Source organism: Pogonomyrmex barbatus, unplaced genomic scaffold, assembly GCF_055798465.1.
Source record: "Pogonomyrmex barbatus isolate J1 unplaced genomic scaffold, ASM5579846v1 scaffold22, whole genome shotgun sequence".
NCBI lineage: Eukaryota > Metazoa > Arthropoda > Insecta > Hymenoptera > Formicidae > Pogonomyrmex > Pogonomyrmex barbatus.
Window position 1 is genome coordinate 1,263,464 of NW_028297119.1, and position 24,365 is coordinate 1,287,828.

The 24,365-nt window shown below is 40.7% G+C and overlaps 2 protein-coding genes across 11 annotated transcripts in view; one reads left to right on the forward strand and one right to left on the reverse strand.

The window, feature by feature from the left end:
- Nucleotides 1-24,365, reverse strand: part of LOC105427296 (chromatin assembly factor 1, p105 subunit) — a 798,730-nt gene that overhangs the window by 616,077 nt on the left and 158,288 nt on the right. The gene's annotated exons all lie outside the window — the stretch shown is intronic.
- On the forward strand, nucleotides 3,095-4,614 carry LOC148936419 (uncharacterized). Its single transcript, XM_089078320.1, has one exon. The coding sequence runs from the start codon at nucleotides 3,095-3,097 to the stop codon at nucleotides 4,259-4,261; it is 1,167 nt and encodes a 388-aa protein (XP_088934446.1). The 3' UTR covers nucleotides 4,262-4,614.

A 24,365-nucleotide genomic window follows, 5' to 3' on the forward strand; every position in this document is an offset into this window, starting at 1 on the left:
ACAAGTTGCGCACCGCGAATCCTAAAGCTTGTAAAAATTTAACGTTCGACGCGTTAAGTTTCTTTCTCTTCTTGACGCAGCCGGATGAGCGAATATTGTCGATCGATGTTTTCTTTGTAAAAGATGCGTTATCTCTCTACGTATGCTTCGCTTCGTTCAACACGAGCATCTCAAGTCACGCTCGCGTTATCGCTGTTGCCGTCGTACGTGCAATCTGACGTGATCTCTTCTCCTCTGAAATCGAGCAATCGTCCGTTCTGGTCAACAATGCGAATCGTTAGCTCCGTAATGCTCCGTACGATGACTGGCAGGTAAATGATCTGCATCGGCCTTTCCGATATCTTATATCCTGGCGGCACGCTCGGTGAAAATTCGTGTATCGTGTGCACACTTTTGTCGTTGCTGTATGCGCCCGCGGTCACGTTGCACTCTACACGGATAATGTTTACGTTCATTATGTTGATCGACACGTCCGATTCGTGCCACCTTCGCGGTTGCAGTATACGCCTCGAGAAACCCAGCAGCGATCCAATGTTATGAGGCTTGTTAAAGTTTATTCTGTAGGCGCATTTAATCTCACACCTCATCGTGTTGTAATTTGCGCGGAGCACTATCGGGTATTCTCCAATCTCGTCATCGCCGCGCGCGGTGTCACCAGCGTTACCCTCGGGCGCGTCGCGTCGCGGACGTTTCCGTCTCAAAATCTCACGTTTCAAAAATTCATTTATGGCATGCAATTCATACGACCCCTCGGGAATCGTAATTTCTGCATCGTCTTTGCCAAAATAAAATGTATTGTTCGAAGCGTTTACATTCGGTATCGTGTGATAAGTCTCCAAAATTGTTAGACCAAGCTCGTAGTCATCGTCGCTCAAATCTATGGCTGGAGAGTAATTTGTCGCGAGAACGCTGCTTTTCCCGCTCAGCGTAAGCGTCAGCGACATGATGGAAAAAGCGTTCGACGAATACTGAGACGCCGCGACATTTTGTCGGACTTTATAAATTCACGCGCATCGACCGTTTTGGAGAAGAAACCACAAGCACAGCTGTCCGCAGACGCTCTGATCGTACGTCTGATAGGATGTTCGATTGTACTCTATCGTAGCATCGTCTCCGAAATATCGTATCAGTTCCTTGGGCGGTCGAAGATTACCAAAATTGTCAAAGTACACAACGCGATTGTTTCTCTTTGCGTACGCTACCCAATGAGTACCGGGGCCCGTCGTGTCGTCCAGATTTACGATACCATTTTCATTTCGACGCGCGCCGCTAATCGGTAATGCGTCACGCATGAAAACACCTCTAAAGTACGGTACGCGCATACGCTTCGCTAGCTGGTCCAATTGTACATTGATGGTTACACCCGTAGGTATTTTTATCGTCTCTTTGGCGTTTTTTTTTCTTTTTTTCTTTTTTTCGCTGTTACGCCTCGTCCGCCTTTGTACGGGGCGAGATACAGTCCTCGTCCGTATTTGTACGGAGCTAGATACAGTCCCTGTCCGTGCGTTTCCATCGCGCGACGTTGCAGTTCCTCGAGTGGACGTTGCGCGACTTTCCTGTCGTTTATCGCTTTCGCCACGCTGGCCGCTCCGCCGATTAAGGACCCGAGAGCCCAAAATTGGCAAAATCGGTAACACACCACCTCGTTTCGCCGTTGGAAGTATTCGTTTCTTTTTTTTGCCGGTTTTTTTCTTCGTCTTCATACCCATGCCGATCTTGGTCTTGGCTTTCATCGCTGCCCAAACGGCTGCAGCTGCAGCTTTCTCGCTCAGAGCCGAATCTCTCGCAATGTCGCGTCCTAAGGCTTTATCGGCGAGTACCTTGTCCGCCGCGTGTCTGTCGGTGAGATCGTTGCTCTGAGAATACGCAATGTCGTGTTCACGGCACGCCGCGTCCAGTGGATTTATGCCCGTTTCACCTCTGGCTAATCGCTTTTTCAGCCGAGTACCCGAACCGCAAAACTGATAGCTGGGGATATGTAGTTCGAAAGGAAGCGCGTTTATCGCTCGATTGAGCAGACCTCCAATGTAGCCTTCGTTTGACGCTGTTGCTGGCATAGGCCACAATCCTTTATCTTCGGTGCAGGATCGTCTATATGATCTCGATCCCACGATTGATTATAATGCTCGACGCAGCGACGATAGGTTTGAACCTCCAAATCCGCCTTTATATATTCCGGAAGCTTGTCCCACACGTGATCGATATAATTACCGCACACGCGTAACAGTACGACCTTCGGTATATATTGCAACTGCTCAGCGCTCAAATCCCGAATATCGGAGGGATGCGACAGCGCGAGATACATTTTTGCTACTGAGCGATTAGTGGTTTCGCGCGCCTATAAATAGGCGTTCGATCGAAGCCTAGATAACGCAGTGCGAACATGAAATTTGTACGACAGCCGCTGACGATACGCGTCGCGAACTGTGACGAGAGAGCGCGAATGATGGGAGACATCGCGACGGAGCGCAAGCACGGTGAAATGTTACCGAGTACTATACGCGCCATCATTTGCGGGCCGTCGAATTGTGGTAAAACCAACGTTCTCATAAGCTTGCTCGAGAGTCCGCACGGTGTACGTTTCGAGAACGTATACGTATACTCGAAATCGTTGCAACAACCGAAATATCGATACTTGGAAAATTTACTAACATCCATAGAAGAAATCGGCTACTTTACGTTCTCCAACAACAGTGACGTCATTTCACCGAGCGAGGCACGTCCCTATTCGATCTTCGTCTTCGATGACGTTGCGTGCGATAAGCAAGATGCAGTGAGAGAATACTTTTCGATGGGCCGCCACTCGAACGTCGATTGCTTCTATCTCTGTCAGACGTACGCGAGGATACCTAAACATCTGATACGCGACAATGCGAACCTGCTGATTCTGTTCAAACAGGATGGTACCAACTTGAAACATGTTTACAACGATCACGTGAATACCGACATGTCATACGATGAATTCTGTGCGTTATGCCGCGATTGTTGGCAGCGCGTGTATGGATTTCTAGTGATAGATAAGGACAGTCCGCTTATCAATGGGCGATACAGAAAGGAATTTAATACGTTCGCGGTACCGTAACGTGGTTAATCGATGTCGATACGTGGAGTAGGCAACATGGACAACACCAAAGATCGCGAGAAAATAGCGAAACAGATTGCGAAAACGAGCGATTCGATTCGCAAAAAATATCGCGCTTTAAAAATTGGTAAAATAGCAGAAGATACAGCGTTGGAGAAACGCTTCAAGCCCAACGTCGAACCTCTAAAACAGATTGTTGAAAAAACCGAGGAATCTCAATCGATTGAAAGAGAAGCAAAGGATCTCGGTATTAAAAAAAAACAAAAACGTGAAGACAGCGATGACGACAACGATAACGATATCACTACTACTACTGACAAGGATTCATATTGGACGGATGTTGGATGGTTGAAATTAACGCCGCAGTCTAAAAAACAACGTACAACGAAAGAATTGAAAGCCGCGTCAGATTCACTCGTGTTCGAGTCTACACCGATACAATCATCGAAAGACCCACCGAAAGAACCATCGCTGTTCCTGCAAAAGGAAGATGTTTTCGAAACAAAAGACGCCAGTGAATTCGAAACAACCATCAAACAGAGTCTGCAAACGCAACAAGGTCGAGAAGCGTTGCATTATCAGCTGGGACCATTAGGGCAAAAGTACGTAAGCCCTCTTCTCGATGATAATGGAAAAAACGATACATTTGATCGCGTATACGGTGTTTATTTCGATAAAAACAGTGGTGCGATGCTTGGTGACAAGAAATTTGACGTTGACAAAAATGACTCCATAATCATAGACAATGTGAGATACAATGGTACACCAGGATTGTACGAATTGATCTTCAAGAGACTTCCCGATGACGCGGTTTTTACCGAGGATGATAAACAAAAGTATAAAAGTATATTGTTAACAACAAATGCTCATAGATGTGGTCACAGCGCCCATAATCCCATCAAGGGCAATAGAGGATCCAAGTATATTAACATCATCGCTCCGCTCGTATCTACGTATGGAAGTAGCGGGCGTAAAAAGGGTGCAGGCGTGAGCAATATACCAGCCGCCATGAAGTTAAACGACAACAAGATCGATTACGTGCATTGGGACGATCCCAACGAACTGGTGGATCGACTCCGATTGCTCGACGCTTCGCACCGAGCTGGTAACAACGCTCACGACAACGAGATACTGTCGATCATCGAGGAACTTCGCGAAGCCGGCATTATTATAAATTAATCGCGTATCGATGAAACGAGCCAGTCGATTAACGTCAGTGAGGAAAAAAACAATTTTAAATTGTATATCTTATTTACTATTAAACATCGTTGAAATATGCGATCCGATGGACGTGAAAAAATGTTAGCTCCAAGAGGCGACGACTCGTTGAGGAATTGCACGCTCCGGCGAGGAGAAATTTTCCACGAAGACGTGTCATAATTCGGGGATACGACGATCTGTGGCAGGCTGACATCGTCGAGATGCGTCCGTACTCGAGTTTCAACAGAGGTCATCACTACATACTCACCGTCATCGATGCGTTGAGCAAGTACGCCTGGGCCGTACCGCTCAAGAGCAAGGTCGGAAGCGAGACGGCTAACGCTATCGTTAAGATAATTCGAGAGAGCGGAAGATGCCCGAGAAACTTGCAAACGGATATGGGAAAGGAATTTTACAATGCCGATGTGCAACAACTCTTGAAAAAACACAACGTTAATCATTATTCCATGTATACGGTGTTGAAGGCATCGATCGTCGAGCGATTCAATCGCACGCTTAAGAACGACATGTGGAAGATGTTTACGCTCAACGGCACTTACAAGTGGGTCGACGCGCTACCGCGTCTCGTGTCAGATTACAACGCGCGCAAGCATCGCACTATCGGCATGCGACCCGTTGACGTAACTCCCGCGATCGCCAAAAGACTCTTGGATACGGTATACAGCGCGATAAAGATCGCAGGTCCAGCAAAATTCAAAGTAGGCGAATCGGTATGCGTGAGCAAGTACAAGACAATTTTCGAAAAAGGTTACACGCCAAATTGGACCACCGAGGTGTTTAAGATCGTTAAAGTGCAACGTACTAATCCCGTAACTTATCTGCTCGAGGATTATCGCGGAATATCGGTCGCGGGCGCGTTCTACGAGCACGAATTGCATCGCGCGACTCATCCGGACGTGTATCTCGTGGAGAAAGTACTACGCAAGAAGGGAGACAAGGTTTACGTCAAGTGGCTGGGATTCGATAGATCGCATAACTCATGGATAAACAAAAGCAGTGTGATTTAATTCATTTTTTTCTTATTTTTATAATGTATTAAAAAAATAAATATACACTGTATACATGTATACAAAGAGTTTTTATTATTTTTTTCTCCCATTACATTTTTTAAACTATACATGTATGCAACTTACGAGAATACATGTAAAACTACATGTATTATAAACAATATATGTATTAAGCCGAGTATAAATTAAATAAATCGAAGAGAGAATTAAAGCTAATTCCTCAGCAAGCAGGATCTTGGTTGCTATTATAAAGTATATATAAAATAAATTTGAACAACTAAATTTTATTGTAAAAACTACATATAAAAACTACAAAAAATACATATATCTATACTACATATAAAACAGTATCGTATAAAACAGTATCGTATAAAATTACAAGAAATTACATACGTTCATACATACATACATAGATATGATACATAGGTACGTACATACATACATACATACATACATACGTGCATATATGCATCATATAAACTATATAAAAAATATAAAAATATATGTACATTGTATAAACATGTATATATTACAATGTATATATTACAATGGAATCCGCCAATGTCCCCACGGTAACGTCTCCGTCGAATCCGGTATGATGTATCGTTTGTCGTCGTACGGACTCAGAGCGATTTTCGACTCGGACACCGTGTATACTTGGTGTAGCTTGGATCTTATACACGACTGGCGACGAGTCATTTCGATCTCTTCGTTCAAGCACCGCGTATAATCGTCGAACGTTATTGTTCGCGTTACGACGTTATTCTTTACACCTTTCGCCTTTTTAATGTCTTTTCTGCCGTCCACCCTCACCGTGTACATCTTCGCTCTGAGTCCGACGAATTCCGTCATTATCGCACCGTTATTCTCATCCTTCATTAGACCGGGTACTTTTTTATTCGCGAGAGGCATCCCGTACGCGTTGTTCGTCGGATAATCGCTCGTATCGAATCTAGCGATATCGCGTTTCATCGCCTCGTACACATCATCGCACTCGATGTGGTATACGAGACTGTCCGTGTCGGTGTACATGATCTTACATTTCTCGCGATACAGCGGTGACATGTATTCGTGGTGAAATTCGTACAAGCAGATTTTCGATATGTCGAGTATACACATACCCACGTAAATCGGCTTGTTGAATTTTACCTCGAGTTTACGCAGTTCGACGGCGATTAAGTTTTCCGCAAAGACGCTGCGGCTGTGGAAATTTGGTTTCGCGATCATTGCCTCCGCGCCATACCGTCCGTCCCATTTGGTCAAAAGTTTAACGTCGACGTGATTGCGCACATTTTCCATTGTTTTACCGAATACCGCGTTGTTCATTAATTTGTACAAATTTTTCTCAAAATCGTTTTTCGCGTACGTTCTAAAGTGTGTATTGAGTTCGATGTAATCGCGGAGCCAGGTGGATTGAGCAAATTGTAGTACGCGATGTATCTTTGCGATACGAAGACCATGGCGCGTACATTGCTGCAGGTTGCGATAATGGATGACGTACCGCTTCTTATCGTATAACGTCGCAAGAAGTTTATCCTGCCACGTGCCGGGTGGTTTATCGCGCGCCGGACAGAAAGGTAGGTCAGTGTGTCGATCGGGTAAATGATGCGGATACTCGAGATCGACCTCGAGAATATAACCCGTAGACGAATCCGGAGCGATCGCGCTCGCGTCAAAATTCTCAATGTCTTCCATCCATCGAAATTCGGCATAGGGCAGCGGTTGACACATCGCCCATCCGTACAGATTATTTACGTCAAAGTACATAAGGTATGATGACGGTTTCGACGGGTCGTACGAATGCATGTACTTGTTATTGGCCTGCGCGTATCTGCCGGAACATTGACTGAGACCGCCGCGTATACCGCGTTCGATAAACATAACTATATCGATGTCGGTGAGCAACTCAAATTTTACGCGCGTATGTTTCAACATGGCGTCCCACGTGAAACCTGGCAATGTGTAGTAATGCGCGGGATCGAGTCCATAACTCGCGACGCAACTTTCGCGGAAATTTTCGAAAACGTCGGCCAATAATAAGACATCGGTCTTGAGATATAGATCGCTGTATTCGCCGAGCGTTCGGATGGAGAACCGCTGCCAGACGTTCGCGGCGTGCGCGTAATCGTTCTCCGACACCGTGTCACCGGTCAACGAGCTATAGAACGATTCGCGCAGTGGTAGGTGCGTGTCCTGTAGCTTGTCCGCGCCACCCACGTATTCGTACGGAAAGACACCTTTGCGCGTCAACAAATCAAAATCTTCGTTTGAGACCGTGGAAAATTCGGAACGTAAAATTTTTAATTTTTCTTTCGTTAGAAAAGATGCCAATTTATCAAGGCTGGTATTTAAAAACTTGTACGAATCTATGAACCGCAAGCGTACGCAATTTCGCGAATCTGATCTCTCGGTGGTATCTTGAACGTGTTTTGTAAACGAAATATATTTTTCTTTTGTTATCGGCAGCACGTCGATCCTGCCTTCGAACGCCGTAGCTATTTCCGTGATGATAAAGTGCGCATCATAACCGGATAAGTTGTGAAATACTATGGGAATGCAATACGAATCTTTATAATTTAGATTACAATTTGAGTGCGCGGGACCACGGTAACGACCGGTAAGATGACAATGATCGCGTACCCGCGTGTCGTCCGACGCAAATGATTTCTCGCAAATGTGACAACGCGTCGCGCTACGATATGCCTCCCACTGCTCTCTCGACAACGTTTCCATGGGGACATTCGCGGATAATAGAATTTTTACTTGATGCGCCAAAGTTGCCGAACGAACCACGCAACGCAATCTTTGTCGCGACGAAATCGATATACCGATAACGCGTCGTCGTACGAGCATCGCACGTAGTATCCGATGCTAAATACCTCGTGCTGCTGGTAGGTGTACGATGCGTCTTCCCTCTCTGCCGGTTCCGTTCGCCGTAGTACGCACTCCAAGTCCGCGTAAACGATGAATGGAAGTCGTTCCTTATTCGTGTGATTCTTGAATTCGAGCCACTTGTCGTCCTCGCTCGGCAGTCGGATGGCGCAATCGTTCATCTTTTTGCAGTCCGTTGTATGTGACTGCAATCTTTCAGACGAACTGAAGTAATGTAGACATCTGCAAACGGAAAATATGATTTTTTAATAAACAATTTTATAAGAGAAATAATAAAATTTGTTAAAATGCATACCGGTCGCAAAAGTATTTCTTGCATTTCTTCTTATTTATTTGCGAGCTCACAAGACGGGACAGATCTTTGATGTACGCAAAGTGCCCCGCGTTGTCGTCACGCGGATCCTGCACGTACAATAGATTTGCGTGCTTCTCCATCTTCCTTGATGTCAGCCGTATCGAGAGAATCTCCTTTTCCTTGATACCGTAGACGTTGATTGAGATGTTGAGATGTTCGAACTTCTTAATTTGGTTCAACGTCATCGGAAACGTAATGTCTTGCAAATTTAACACTGTCGTATCGGGAATTGTCGTATAATGCGGGTACGACAATTCCCGATTTGTATGTTTTTTGGCCGGATGCAGAGCCGCGACCACCGACCACGCGAAACACGCATTGTCATTGGATCGTACATTGATCACCGCTCGCTTTAACATAATTTCCCGCGGTAATTCGATGTAACATCCCGCGTGCATTGGATTATATTTGTTCACGTTTACAGTCAAATGCAATGCAACGGACTGTTGGCAATTGGAGCAAAATCGGTGTTTAGCGCATTGAGAGTATCTATCTCGTGCTTCCTAACGGCATACAATACTCCAATGTCAGTGTCCGCCAGACGAACCATGCATTCGGCACACAGAGTTAGTGCACCACCCGTTGAATAATAAAATTGTATTGAACAATACTTTTTATTATTATTCAACGCAAGGAGTTCCGAACGGGTGACAATTTTTTCTGCATAATCCGTAAGGTCATCACTTTGATCACTTACGTAATTGCTATCGTCAGACAATGCGTGCTCTTCGTCTTCAATATCAATGTCAATATTGTCAATCTCTATTTCTTCTTCATTTTCAAACACTTCGCCACTATATCCACAAAGTCTTCCTCATCCATATTAAACACATTTTCTATATTCAACACATTATCCATTTTCACCTATTTTTTTCACACACATTAGACTTCCATCTACTGTGATCCTGCACACCCCATGACCCATTATATATCATCGACAATTTCTTTGTTTAAATCGGAACATCATCATCATAGGTCTCCCTAATTTGTTTATAGCAGCCGGAATATCGGCGCTTCTCTTGACACGCCGCGACACGTACGTCGATTTCGGCGAAAAAAACCATCATAAGTCTCTCTGATTTATTTATAGTAACCAGAGTATCGACACTTCTCTTGACACGCCGCGACACGTACGTCGATTTCTACGAAGAGCTATCTTTTCACGGGCTCTTCCTAGAAAACAAAATTTGAACGTCATCGCGCTCCTTTGCGAACATGTCGCTACATGTTTGATTGCAACAATGAAATTCTTAGAAAAAAGGGGGAGGGGAAAGGTGGGGGGATTAACGGTTTGCCATGTCAAAAAAATTTATGCGATCAGTCCTACTCCATCGAACGATCTGCACGACAAAAACGGTACTCCGCTCCTCCATCATTCGAACAACACGCAATGTATTCCGTCAAAGGAAGCAGCGCACCGTACAATGGCGAAAAACAAAAGAAGGAATGTAACGCGTAAGTTTCACCTGCATTTTTTTTATTTTTTTCTCTTTTTTCCAATATTGTGCAATATTATATATTTAATTTCCACAGTATTTCGGTGGAGCGTCACGCAGTGCGCTTACTGAGCAGACGTTACACTCTGACGGCTACGGGTTACAAATTTCTGGAAATTGGAATCAACGTTGGTCCACCGAGCTACGTGGAGATCGCTCTGGGAGATCATCGGGGACAGGAATTGATACTGTCTCTCGAAACGTGGAAGGGACTCTACGAGCAGCGATGGAATATCTATAAATTGCTGCTAAACGATTACAAAGACAATTTTATAAGCGTCGGACCGTTAACCGTCAGAATTTGTCTGATGAACGACGTTACACTCGTACGTCTTGAATCTTTGAACGTACGCGTAACGATGATCGAATCGACGTTACGTCGAATGTTTGCTCTGAACGAATGTATCGATGTGACGTTCGATCGACTCGTCAGATTCATCGATACGATCGATACCAAGTATATATACGCGATTCTCCAACATCGCGTCTGTTGTAACAGATCCCGAGGAAGTGCCGAACGCGACACGCGATTGCGATATCTTCGATAGACGTCAACTCGTCTATTGCGAGCTGTTAGCTTTAGTTTTTAGTGTATAAGAAAAACACATGTGAATAAAAAAATTTCACACTTAAAAATGTATTCAATTTGTTTAAAAATATAAACATATATAATATGCAAAAAACATGTATTTCTTTCATTTCTTTCTCCCCCACCATAAAATAATTAGAAAAATAACATTCTCCATAAGAGAGAGAGCCGCAACGGAAGAGATAATAGATATATACAAGAGAGAGAGATATTTATTTTTTACTCGGCGGCGGCGGCGGCGGCGGCGGCGACCCCCCCCCTCTGACGTCATGTCCACGCGTCCAATTTTTTATATCATCTTCGTTATTTATCTTTTGGTAATTATTTATCACGGTGCTCTGAAGGCATCAATCGTCAACGCTGTTTACATTCAATGGCACTGGGTCGCCCAACACGCGCCGTCCCTCCCTCCCCCCTCCCCGGAGCTCCTCGGTTGCGCACAGTTCCCCCCGCACACCCGCACCCCCCTCAACGCTTCTGGGTTAGAACCCGCATAGTATACCTACTGACGGATGACAATTCTCGGCAGTGTAGCCGAGCTACACGCCAACGAAGCCGCACTTGTAAAATTAGAAGTAAGAAACGAATGTAGAGATCGATGGAAGAATGTGAAAGAAACGTTCATCGAGTTAAGATACGCTCCACATACGGAGCGAATGACGAATAGTGTACATCCTTCGATATAATTATAATAATACTAATAACAATAAGATTAAAACTAACCGTAATTGGCAAAAGAATATATATCTAGTCACAGTAACAAATCTGTTCTTATTTCCTTTTTTCCTTTTTTTTTATTTCACTAACAATTAACATTAAGCTATCTATAAGCAAATAATGAAATTTTAGCTTTATTGCTTTCAAAAGAGATAATAATAATACTTTCATGTAGTGGCAATTATAGATAGATAACTTCAAATAGTTATTAAATTATCTTTTCTTTCTATTACTATCATTATTATTTGATAAAAGAATCTTATTATAAATTACAATATCAAATGCCAGTTTATAATTCCCCCACCCAGACCCGAGAAAATACAGCATTCAAAGACCCAGTCCATATCGGTTTCTGATGAAACTCCGATGCGTTACTCGTGCAGGAGAATGGAATTATCAGCGATTGGACGATAATACCAAGATCTGCTATTCCTGTTATTTAAACATACTAATTACATCAAGATTTCAATACAGACTGGTTGTGCCGCATAATTTGGTCCACATAAAAGCAGTATGCATAGATATGCAATTCATGTGATAAAATCTTAATCACATTTAAACCAGCCGATGAGTGTCGAGAATACATCGAGACATATTCACGTGCCGACAAGGACATCTTAAAACAAGGATGGGATATACCTGTTTGCGTCACGTGAATAAGTTATCCCAATCACTTGAAACCTAACGCCTGGCATTTCGTATTCGCCTGCCGAGAGGAGAGAAATCATCTCATCTTGATTTGTATACAATAAACTTCCTCTATAGAAAGGAAGAACTTATGCGACTTATATATACAAACGAATATACTAATTAGATTATCAACATAGCAGTAAGAATGATATGAATATACATATGACAATAATAAATCTTAATAATAAATGAAAAATATGTAATAATAAAAAAAAGGGAAAAAAACAACATTTAAAATAAATAATGATAATAATAAACATATAAACATAAGCACATAGACATTAAATAAGCATCAAAAGATTATTCTTCCACCTTTAATCTCTTATTATTATTTGATACATTCTAGATTCTTATAAAAGGGAAGGAATAACTACATTTTTTGTTCGAAATATATATAACTATAATACAACTATAATGCAACTATCAATAATAAAAGTAATTATTTGAAACAATGAACGAACAGAAAGGATAGAAAAGCGAAAAATTAAGTCTTCTTATGACTGTTTCTTATCACTGCACCAGAAAATTTTTCTCTATTTCAGATATATGCTTATCTTATCTTAATACATCACTCAAGTATATTGGTTCAGCTATGAAAAACAGACCTATAAAAATAAATAAAGAAATTCGGAAAGAATGAAAGAATTGCGGAAGAAATTTTGAAAGCTGTTTCTGTCCTCCTTTTCTCAGAAATCAACAAACATACATGCATTAAGAGCTTAAATATAGGCTCTCCAACTTAACGAAATCTATCAAATACTGATAGAAAGAAAAGAATCGTCTTATCTTAGTTCTCACTCTTATGCACAAATGTCGTGTACCTTCAACATTTGTCTAAGGCGGGGGGTGTCCAGTGGACTCCACGATTCTTTTCTTTCCAAAAAGACGAATAATATAATTTTCTTCATATAAGAATATTGATTTCTTCTTCCATTAATAAGATACTGGATTATATTGAATTTCAAGAAACAAGAGAAAGATTTGCAATCACTTTGATTATTATAATGATACGCTTAATTTTAAAAGGAAATTTAAAAGAATTTTTAATAGCACAGAATAAATGTAAAGAATTATTAGTTCAGAGTTAGAGTCATCGCAAGTCTGAATACTGTCACCTTGGCACGTGCCAAGCAGAGGCGAAGGAGATATCTAATGTAAACATCCTATCCTCACACACACACACACACACACACACACGCACGCGCGCGCGCGCGCGCGCACGCACGCACGCACGCACGCACGCACACATCTCAAATATCCTGCCAGCGTCCTTGCCCCTCAATCAATATTCAACTCTGATCATCCTATATACATAGGGCTGCTTCCAAATCGCCGCAGCATTATTAAAATATTTTTCATTAGTGTCACTTCTATCCATTCAATCAATCATTCGAACTGTTCAACTGCACGAAGATTCCAACTTTCTGAAGAAAAGTCGAGACTCATTCTTTCGAGATAATCGATAGTGAGCTAATCAATAGTGAATTCTACATTCATTAATTATTAATCAATTATAAATTTCAGATTTTTATTTCTTTTCTCTGCTCCATGACACTCTAATCTTCCTCTTCTTCCCTTTCCTCTCTCTCTCATTGAACTAGTCTGAGCTATGCGAGGCTCCTGTCGTTCTCCCCTTTCCTTTCTCTCTCTCATTGAACTGGTCTGAACTATGCGAGGCTCGTTATTCTTTCCTTTCTCTCTCATACGCATTCACACCTCTCTTCATTTATCAATCCTTTTCCTCGTAGTGAATCAAACAGAAGTCCCAATTTCTAAAGTTCGACAACGTGATATTAAAAAACAATCTCATCGTCGTCGTTCTGGCGGTTGAAATCGATGCAAAAAGTCAGGGTCGAACCTAGAAATCTAAACAGATATCGAAAGAGCAGATCGCATCGTCAACATTAGCTATTACTACTCCTGAATCCTCCCTAAACCAACCTTCAACATCTTCATCTAACTCTACTTCTTCTCTCCCCGGTACAATGACAATATCAATAAATTGCACTTAGTTATGCTCCAGTGCATCCATCCGATGCAGATATCTCATCGATTTCTACGCTCTATCCCCAAGTCCTCTATTTCGCGATGGTAAACCTCTCTTTGAAGATTTAGATTTAGAAGACGAAGAATCCTACCCTATCAACCTAATAACTTCAGCTCCCGAAAAACATCAAGAATACTCCTCTCCTTAACCCTCATGTAATAATCTTTAGTCACACGATACATACATTATATACAATTTTTATTATTTTTCTTACTATATATTTTTGTAATCTTTTCTTCATTTTCTTTATTATGTAATCATTAGTTTAAGTTAACCAGAGAATATTAATTTTATTACCGGATAGGATTATCATATCAAAGATTCACTCATACATTCATACTTTCCCTCGTAAAAATACCCGATGTCCTCCGCACTTATGTAACACCCGCGATATCATATATACATATATATATATCTACACAAATGTTTGTTTTCTTGTTTTTTCCGCTCTTTTTATGTATATCTTTATTTTATCAATTAAAATCAATTAAAAATTAAATTTTAATTTTAATTTTAGTTTAAATTTTAATTTTAATTTTTACTTTCTTTAAAACTCTCGATCTCTTTTCCCCATCCCATTGATTGCACAACGTCTTTCCCTAGTAATAAGAATTAAGTTTCTTTATCAAAAAACGACCGACGAACATCTACAGCGAGGCGTCATAGCGATTCTTTATCGTTGACCCAGTGTCGAGACATAAACAGTGCGTTCGACTCGAGATCACGTTTCCACGTCTGACTCTCGAGAGAGCACCTATTCATCCTTCCAAGCTCATTTAATCCATTTAAATTCTTAATTCTTAATTTTACAATTTACTGGGCTGGACGTAACAATATGATTAGTATGTATATCACAATTAGTATAGCACAATTAACATCACTGTAGCAATCGTATCATTAATCAAACCCAAAGCATTAATATTATGTCATATCATAACTTTTGCTCCGATTTTAATAACGATCCGTTTTGAAAGTCCAGCTGTATTAGAATTATCATCATCATTATCATTATTTGACAGTACTTTTAATACCTTTTTTTTATATATGGAATTTTACATTCAATTGTCTTTAGCAATTAATAGTATTTCTTTAGAAGCAATGCAATGTAACATCGCGTTATTAAGAACATTGCACATATGGCAAGTAAGAAGCAGACAAACGGTATCTGTTGGCAAATTATTAATAAAATTACATAATTCATATAGTCTTAACTCAAAAGAGTCGCCTTTAAATAATATTCTTCTACTTTCAAGGATCTCACTGTCAGATTTTGTCAGTAAATCAATACGAATTCTCGATAGTAACTTACGGTAAGAATTATCTTCTTGCTGACACATATTGATTATCAATTCGTCGTAGTTAAATAATGTAGTCCATAAGTTGATCACATTTAAAGAACTAAAATGTTTAGCAATCTTTACATGTGATAAATATAAAAAGACAAAAATTTTTGTGTATAGGTGGCAATTGAAATAAATCTCCTAATAAAAGTGTATGTTTTTGACCGAATCAACCATCAACGCAATCATTAGTGTCAAATATTTCAAATAATCAAAGATGTATGTACATTAATCTTAAATTTGATGCCATTGATACTTCATCAATAAAAGAAGAACATTTTTGAGATCTACTCGCAGAACTTTCAATACATGATCAGATAATTGTTTATATTTAAGAGTATGACCATGTTCAAACGGGTAATTGAAACAATCTATGAATTGTCAAACCATCTATATTATATGCAACTATACCAGTAGATATTGCTATAGCAGTATCTTTATTAAGGTTTTGTTTTGTCCAGTCTATTTAACAGTCTTAATTAAGAAACTTTTTTCAATACCATCTTCTTCGCTAACATATAAACGTAATATTGATTTATCAAATTTCACAGTATTAATGATCGAATACTCTTTTCTGATCCGTATTTAATTTTGTGTCATTTCAGATTAACAAATAATTTTAAAACAATAAGTAGTTTTCATTAATTATAAGATTCTTTTAAGGTCTAGAAATTATTTAAATTTAGTCTACTTATGAATCTATCAACCAATTAATCAACGGAGTTAAATATTTATAATTTGATAAAAAGTGATTAAAATTTTTAATTAAAATTGGTGTAAAGAAAATCTAACAAAATTATCTTTTAAAAAAGGTAAAAAATAATACCAAGTTTACGCGCCTCTTTTCTTATTTATGTAAAAGAAAGAATTTTATACATAAATTTTCATCTACAAAAGTCTTTTTAATAATAAATTTCATATTGACAACATAAAAGATGTGATATGAAGAACTGGCGCCAACTTCTAATTTAATAAAATAAAAAGAACTTTACATTGAAATACATTTTATTTTGTAGTTCATTTTTATTTGAAAAGTCGTTTTATTATTTCTACAAAAAACATGATATTAAAAATTGGCACAAACTTTTAATTATATAAAGTAGAAAAGAAAAGCAATCTTTGTAAAGATGAAAAAAGATGTTATCAATCCAAAATTAATGTCAATTTGTAGTTGCCAAAAAAATTTTATTGAATTATTATATATGTACTTGTGTTATTATATGTATTATATGTATTATATTGTATTATATGTACTTGTGTTTATATAAAAATAAAATATAAAACGGTCTTGCTTTCCCGCGCGGATAGCAATCAGTCGGTTATCAGGAGGGGGAAGCGAGGACGTGGAGACAGAAAAGTAGTAAGTGGGTAGCCATGGCGCGTCAAAACAAACCCCCACCACTTTTCCACTGGCGCCAGGGGCGTGGCCTCCGACCGTTAAAAACTGGCAGCCACGGAAATGGAGCGTTCTGATTGATCAGTGGGCGTGGAAGATAAGATGATAATTAGGTAATTAGTGGGAGCGTTCTGATTGGCCGTAGCTGCCCGGCGCGTGATTGGCTCTACCCATAGTGCCCCATGTATACGATTGGTTGTCGAAATGCTAGACGAAAAAGTAGGGAAAGGGGGAGAAAGTGTCTGGGACCGATCGGGGTTCAAAAACAAAATGGCGTCTACGAAAAGAAATATGGGGGGTCTGTAAAAGGAATATACTTCTCGAGAATGGAATGCGATTTTTTGTGACACGTTTAAATAAATTTCTCGAGTCGTTTGACATTTTTTGTATGGAGGAAATGTATAAACGTTTTGAAAACGCGAGGTTTGGTGGAGTGTAACATTTGTTAGAGTTATTTACCGAATCGTATGATATTTGGAGGAGGAAAACAGGAACGGTCAGGTTCGCACTAGAAGCTTGGAGTTATACGAGGCTTTTATCCTATGACAAACACGCTGGTTGAAAAGATTTTCTAGATATAAAACTCCAGATTTTTCTAACATTGAGATTTATACACTAACGAGGTTATTCTCCTTAATTCTATGGCAAGCGAAACTATCTGAAAAATGATTGGATATTTTTAGCTTGGAGTTATGTAGCTAAGATTGATTTTAGGCCGGCGGGAAAGGAGAGTAAGATAGACAAAGATTGGAATTTATGTTACAAAAAATTAAGTTTATTGTTATATCATTATACATATTATATCGATTCATAATAGTGTTTCTTTATTATTTAATTATTCTTAAAAGTACAAGTTTGTATATGACAGCGCTACATGAGATTTTTCACATTTCTTTTTTCCGTGAAGAAAGATTTTACGAAATAATTGTACGATTAGCTTATCATTATCTTCGTAATCTTCGCTGAATATTTTAAGAAATTGTTTAAGCTTACAACCGCGAGACAAATAATAAAGAAATACGCAGCAATATTGTACACAGGTCTGAGAAAATGTGTTTTGTAATGATGTTCGCATGATGTTCCATTTATGAGTAGTAGAGTTTCGTCGAAGTCGTAGATTAAATCTGGAATCCAGGGGTGATAGTCCGTAGCTATCGAAACACGTGCCTTCTCTAAGTCTGTGCTTGTCTAAGTAGAAAGCAATCCAGTGTTGTCCAGGACGACCGTCTCCAGGATTATCTACGTTCGCGACGATGGCCGTCGACTTCGTCCCCTCAGGATTCTGTCGGCAGGATACACACCCGCATGTCCGCGGGTGATGATGCAATGCTCGTAAGATTTCGAGCGAATTCATCTTTCGCAGAGAGGAATGATGTTTGAGTTGTTTCTTGGTTCGCCGGTGTCATTATATTTTTATCCTCTTGCGAAGATTGTACGATAGAAGCTTCCTTTTTTTCACCCTTGAGTTTCGATAGATCTTCTTTCTCCGCTTTTATTTATTCGCACTTCGCTTGTTCTGTTTCTAATCTCTTATTTCTCCACGTAACGAGATTCGAAAAATTTCGTTTTATTGTAAAAACCTCGCTTTCTGTATCATTGTCATCGGAACTTTCATTGGTAAAAGAATTAGCGCTGCTTATAGTATGTCGCAATTCCCTTCTTGAGATCGCATCCAGTATTTCACTTTGCATGCATTGCATAACGCACAATAAAATTTGTTGGAATTTCGATGAAATCCGTGATGGCCGCAGCACAATTCATGCTCTTCACCTTTCGACAGGTTTTTGAAAGCAAGAGAGATTCCTTCTAGATTATACATTTCTTGCGAGTGTGTTTTCCAAATAATGTATCTTCTCTCGACCTCGGGTATGTAACGCGCTTGCCGTGCAATTTCACGTAGTTCCGCCATGAAATGTTTGGAATTGACTGTTCCGTCAAACCACTCAATCCCGATGGAAGTTTCGAGAGAGCCAATTGTTTTCTCGTTTGTATTTTTTTAGTTTGAGTAATTCGACAAATGGATATGGAGGCATCATAATGCAGTGACTTATGAATGCTTCGTTAATGGCGACAACCGCTATTTCCTTCGATTTAAACTTCCCCTCAGCGTTGCGGAAACCTTGTATATCGATAACTATATCCATGATGCGTAGAATATACTGTCGCGTTCGCGGCGTTACTTCCCGTGATCGCGATACTCGGCGGAGCGCTCTCGGAAAGGAAGAACACTGTTTTAGGAAAGACTCGCTCTTTATTAAACCAACGATACAGAAACGCGTCCGGCCACCGCAGAATCTGGCCGTCAAATCTGAAAAACAGTCGGAGAACGACGCGTTGCCAAGGGCCGATCCTCTATTCAAACTCTTATCGATTGATATTGATTATCTTTTAGCAGCGCCGAATGGAATACCGCACGGCCGCAACAATACTTTCAATCTGTTTTGCACGAAGTGACGATGTTCGCGTCTAAAGCAAAACTACGGCTATTTTTTGTAAACATTCGAAGAAATAGAAATGAAAAGTAGATAACGGTGGGAAGGGAGAAATTTGAGTATGTCTCATCCGCTAAAATCAACGATAATTTGACACGAGGAATCGATTTCTAACACGTTATCGAATTCTGCGTAAACGATACAATTAATCGTTGAGGTAATAGCTTTTTCAAATCGCACCTCTAATCGTAAACTTCCATGTCTGACAAGATTCCAATGTCCAGCGCAATTTGCCGATAGATCGGGAATGAGATCGAAAGCGAAAAACGTGAAACCTTTGGCATAATCTTCTCTGCTTATAGAATTCCCCTCGTTTAGAAAATGAATGCCTGTTCCGAGAAGAGGGTATTATAAGCCTCGACATAGAGCAGATGGTCTTTTGAGAAATTCGATTGCAGTGGTCTACTCGGAATTTGCACGCCATCGGCATATAGCGAGAAGAAATTTATGCCGTAATTTTTGAAATTAAATGGATTTAACTTTCTGTCGCCGTTAAACGCTTTGTTATCGACGAATCCGACTATTACTCGTTTCGGAAGTTGCCCGAGTATCGCGTTATCAATCGATTCTCCTACCACTCCGGCGTGAATCGTGAATATTTTAACTTCGATTCGCGTCAGAGGATACTTGGCGGTTTTACTCAGCATTCTCGCATGTTCGAGTAACACTGCAGGGCTTATTTTTGCTCTTCTTATGAGTAAACTAGCATCTAGAATGCGTATTTTCGAGTTGAGTTGCCTTCCATGAGGCAAAATGCATCTCTCGAGCGAACGAATCTCATTCTAACCTCCACTCCGTTAATGAAAAATTTATCCTGATTAAAGACGTCGCAATGAAGATGACCTATTAGATCTACCGAAACGCTCTCCTTGGATGTATCGGGCGCGTCTCATGAGAGCTTGATTGAGGTTGTCCGATTCTAATAGCGCGTCCATATAACCGGATTCGTCCGTGTCCCATAGACAGGAAATCAGATGGGAAGTTTTTGCCGGTGAAGAATAATTTAACAATGCTTCGATGTACGCGCGGTACGTGTAGGCGTTGTTTGGGGGAGATACGAGTTTTTGATTGAAGTACACGTCGATCTGGTTGAACATCGAATGTAGTAGATGATTCATAGGGCCTACTTTGTTTCTTCCTCCTCCTCCTCCTCCTTCTCCTCCTGTCGATGTTCCAGGACCGGGTAAACTTTCCACTCTTACGCGAAGGCTTAGCATGATATGCGTGAGATCTAGATAATCTTCTCCGTGTCCGGGTACGACGAATTCTATAGGCGCGTCGTCCGCGAGCGAGGTTACCGATTTGTAATAAACCCATTGTGAATTCTTGATACTGGTTTGAGTAGGAGATAAAAGATCGAGTTCACTCTTTAAACGCTCGAGTAGGTATGAAGGAAGGACATATCTCTCAAATTTACGAAGCGCGTCGGTTAAGCGAATATCGGATACGATGCGCTTTTTCTCACTATTTCGTCGATGTTTCGCTACCTTTTTAATTTTGCTCGCTTTCCTCTTCGATGATTTTTTTTTAATCGTTTTTTTCACGCCGATTTTCGACGATTTCTTTTTTTTTACCGTCTTGTCTGCGTTTACGAACCGTGCTTCTCCCGAATGTAGCGGTGCATCGTGCCCTTCGAAGGGAAACTGACCCGCTCGTATTTTCGCGGATGTTTTATATCCCGAACCCTTCATCAAGTTATTTATATTTTCTTTGGCTTTTCTCTTAAGATTTCCGCCCGATTTCTTGAGCCGCGTTTTGACTGCTTCCTTGAACGGAGTGTTGTTTTCAACATCCTCTATCATGTCAATTCCGGCGCGTAAAGTTTCTTTCCCGACTGCGCGCATTCTCCTGCTTAGATAAGGAAGTACTCTTCTAAATAATCCTCCGAGGAAACTATCGATCCCATGACTGCGCTGATAGGCTGAATCGACGAAAATTCGTGGAATTCCGCCTCTCCTGCCTCCGTTTTGCATTTCGTAATGCTCGTCGTATTTCATGGAAGTTTAATTTTTTCTCAAAGCTTCGTAGACTTTCCACCGCGAATAGTAATTAACGGACACGTCTAAAGTGTAATGTTACTATCAACGTTCCGGATACGAATGGTATTTTTTCTCCACGCTTATCTTTTATATCTATTTCAATTTTATGGGATTTCGCTTAACGCAACGGAGTATATTGCAAAGTGGGGAAATATTTTACTAGATTCGTCCCGTACGTATAATTATAATACATCCGGGTATTTCGATTGAAATGATTCGAAGAAGCAGACTCCGCGTATCGCCGGTTATATAAGGCTCGCAAAAGTCACAATAAACATTTTATCAAGGATACCGTGCCATAGACTACAAGATTCTACAGTCCAGAAAGATACAGCGCGTCTAGTACCGATGCCATAACCGAGTTTCAAAAACAGCGTTAATTCGTTGGAATTAGGTAACTTGTGACGGTAATTGTATCTGTATCATCGATGTGATCCTCAATATTTGAAAAATATTAGCTAGCAGATTTATATAATGAACGAGAGTACAGTTGTCGTCACAATCGATGCGTATACGGACATTATCACTCGAACCTTTTTGTAGTTCGAAAATAAAATGCGAATCGTTGCGTCTACACTCTTTATTAATCGCGTAGATAAGATCCTCTATATCTTCATAAACCCCTGCCTGTAAGTGCAATTCTTTCACCGTAAATTTATCAGCATTCTTCTCATCCTTTACTCTTCAAACCTAATTTTATTATCGTTTCGACGTACGTGAAAAAGACTGGTCGGAAATTGAATCTCGCTAAGCGCGACTTCCCATTCCCCGAATAAATGTACACCGTGAGGCAATTGCGTGGTGAAAGAAGAGCATGTATTTCCCGGGAAATACTTTTTATTGCTATCGCTCGGAAGGACCATAAAAAATTGTTCCTCCTCCATCTTGGAAAAAAGTTAAACTTAAAGCGGGAATCCAACTGTCGAATTTACTGGGATATCCTTGCCAGCTAACTAGCAGTTGTTTATTAGCACCGCGTCCTCTGCTTTTTATCACGCGCTCGACGATAAACTCTTCCTCCCCCAAATTTTTACTGACCCGTGCTAATTCTTGTTCATAAAAAATCCTATCAATGTGTTCACCCGATAAGTCACACAATTTGTACACGCGGGATTTTCGCCAATGAAGAACGCGACAAATTCGAAATATTTCCTCGCTCCATCGCGCTTCGTATCCTTTCAAAAGTGGCTTTTGCTGTACTGACACGAACGAGATCATTAACATCGAATTTAGCCTTTTGTTCTACTACTTTCGTCCCCTTCTCTCTCTCCCCTCTACGCCGCTCCATATTTTCGCGTGCGATGCGAGCATTTTCTCTTGTAACGGTCGCCGGTTGCATTTTGATGGACGAGTGACGAGTGTGATTGTAAGCGCGCACGATATCTTGCAGCACTTCGATGTAACGCCGCGTATTTTTATGTATAAAATAGCGCCACACTCGCTCCTTCAACGTTCTATTGAAGCGTTCAACGACAGCGGCTTTGACGTCGGGATTGCGAGTTACTCGATAATGTATGCCTCTTTCTTTTAAAAAATCTTGCATCGGTCGTGCGATAAATTCTTTACCTTTGTCAGTTTGTAAGTACACGGGTACTCGACCATCGCTTCTCGAGAGAATATTTTGGAAGGCCCTTGTCACGCAATTGCTCGTTTTATCTCGCAACAGTTCTACCCAGACAAATTTACTAAGTATGTCGATAATCACGAGAAGATAAGAAAATCCGTCGTTGTAACTTTTGAGGTTACGGAGTTCGATCAAATCGGCCTCCCACAGATCGATATTCGTCACGTTGTCACGTAATCGCGGAAATTTTCGTCTCGACGGACGGTACAGCGTGTACGCGTCTTGCGATTCGAGTCAGCGAGCTACTTCTTTACGAGAGAAATTTGGTTTAGCGGCACGCGACAAGTTGCCGAATATCCCGCATAGTGCACTGGATAATACAAATTTTCAAGCCTGGTCATTTCAATTCACTCCAATCGAGTAAGCGTCTCTTTCTTGCCTGTCAAGAGTGTTTCGTGAAGGTTACAGGGATATCGTCTTTACGAAAACGCAGCAAAAGAAACAATGCGCACTTCGCTCGCTCTTCTTCTTCGATGTTGCGTTTTTGTCCCTTTCTCGTGCGTCGTATCCTTTTCTTCGTCGTCGCCATCGACGTCGTTGTCGTTGACGTTGAAAGTTTTCTCGGTATTTTCGGATTGGAACTCGCTCGTGGTGATAATATCTTGACAAATGTGGTTGCTAACAATTCCTTATTTCGTACGAGTACAGCCGGGGTGTTTGTCATATGTAGTCGCGGAAACTGACCTTTTCCTATTGCTTTCACGGTTTTTCTCTCGCGCATCGCGTCGTTTATCAGTTCCGCGATATTCGAATATTTTATAACGTCACCATTGATAGTCGTGATTCCTTCCTCGTCCCAAGTAATTCTCGCGGCTACTGCTTTATCGATCAAATGTTTCAAAAGTAAACGCGCCTTGGCACGAAAACTTTTCGGCATCTTTTGTAATATTTTTTCGACGCTTTGCCGTTCGCGCTTACGCAGAGACTCTGTACGTAGTATATTACTTACTTGCTCATCAAGATGAGAAAGTTAGCTCAGTGGTTGATTCGCGCGCTGGTTCTAGCATGTCCCCCTCCTGCGCATTTGAATTGTTCTCATCGGCGGCGTTACGCGTCGAATCTTCCTTTTGCGTTTTATCAAAATGGAGATATCGCCAAAGTACTTCTTTATACAATGTCTATTTGTCACCTATATCGCGCGGGATGGGAGAATGAAGAATTCTGCTCATATCGAAATGGAGCCGTGACAAAGTCGTTCCGGGTGTTTGTACGGAATTTAAATTTTCTCCATGTATCCGAATTCTGCCACATGGAGTTTTTACCGATGTCTATTTCCGATTGATGTTGTTGGAGATGATGCTGCATTCTTTCGAGATTTATTGTGGAAATCAAGACCATCTTCTTTGCCCTTTCCATAATTAGGTTTACTCTCTCTCTC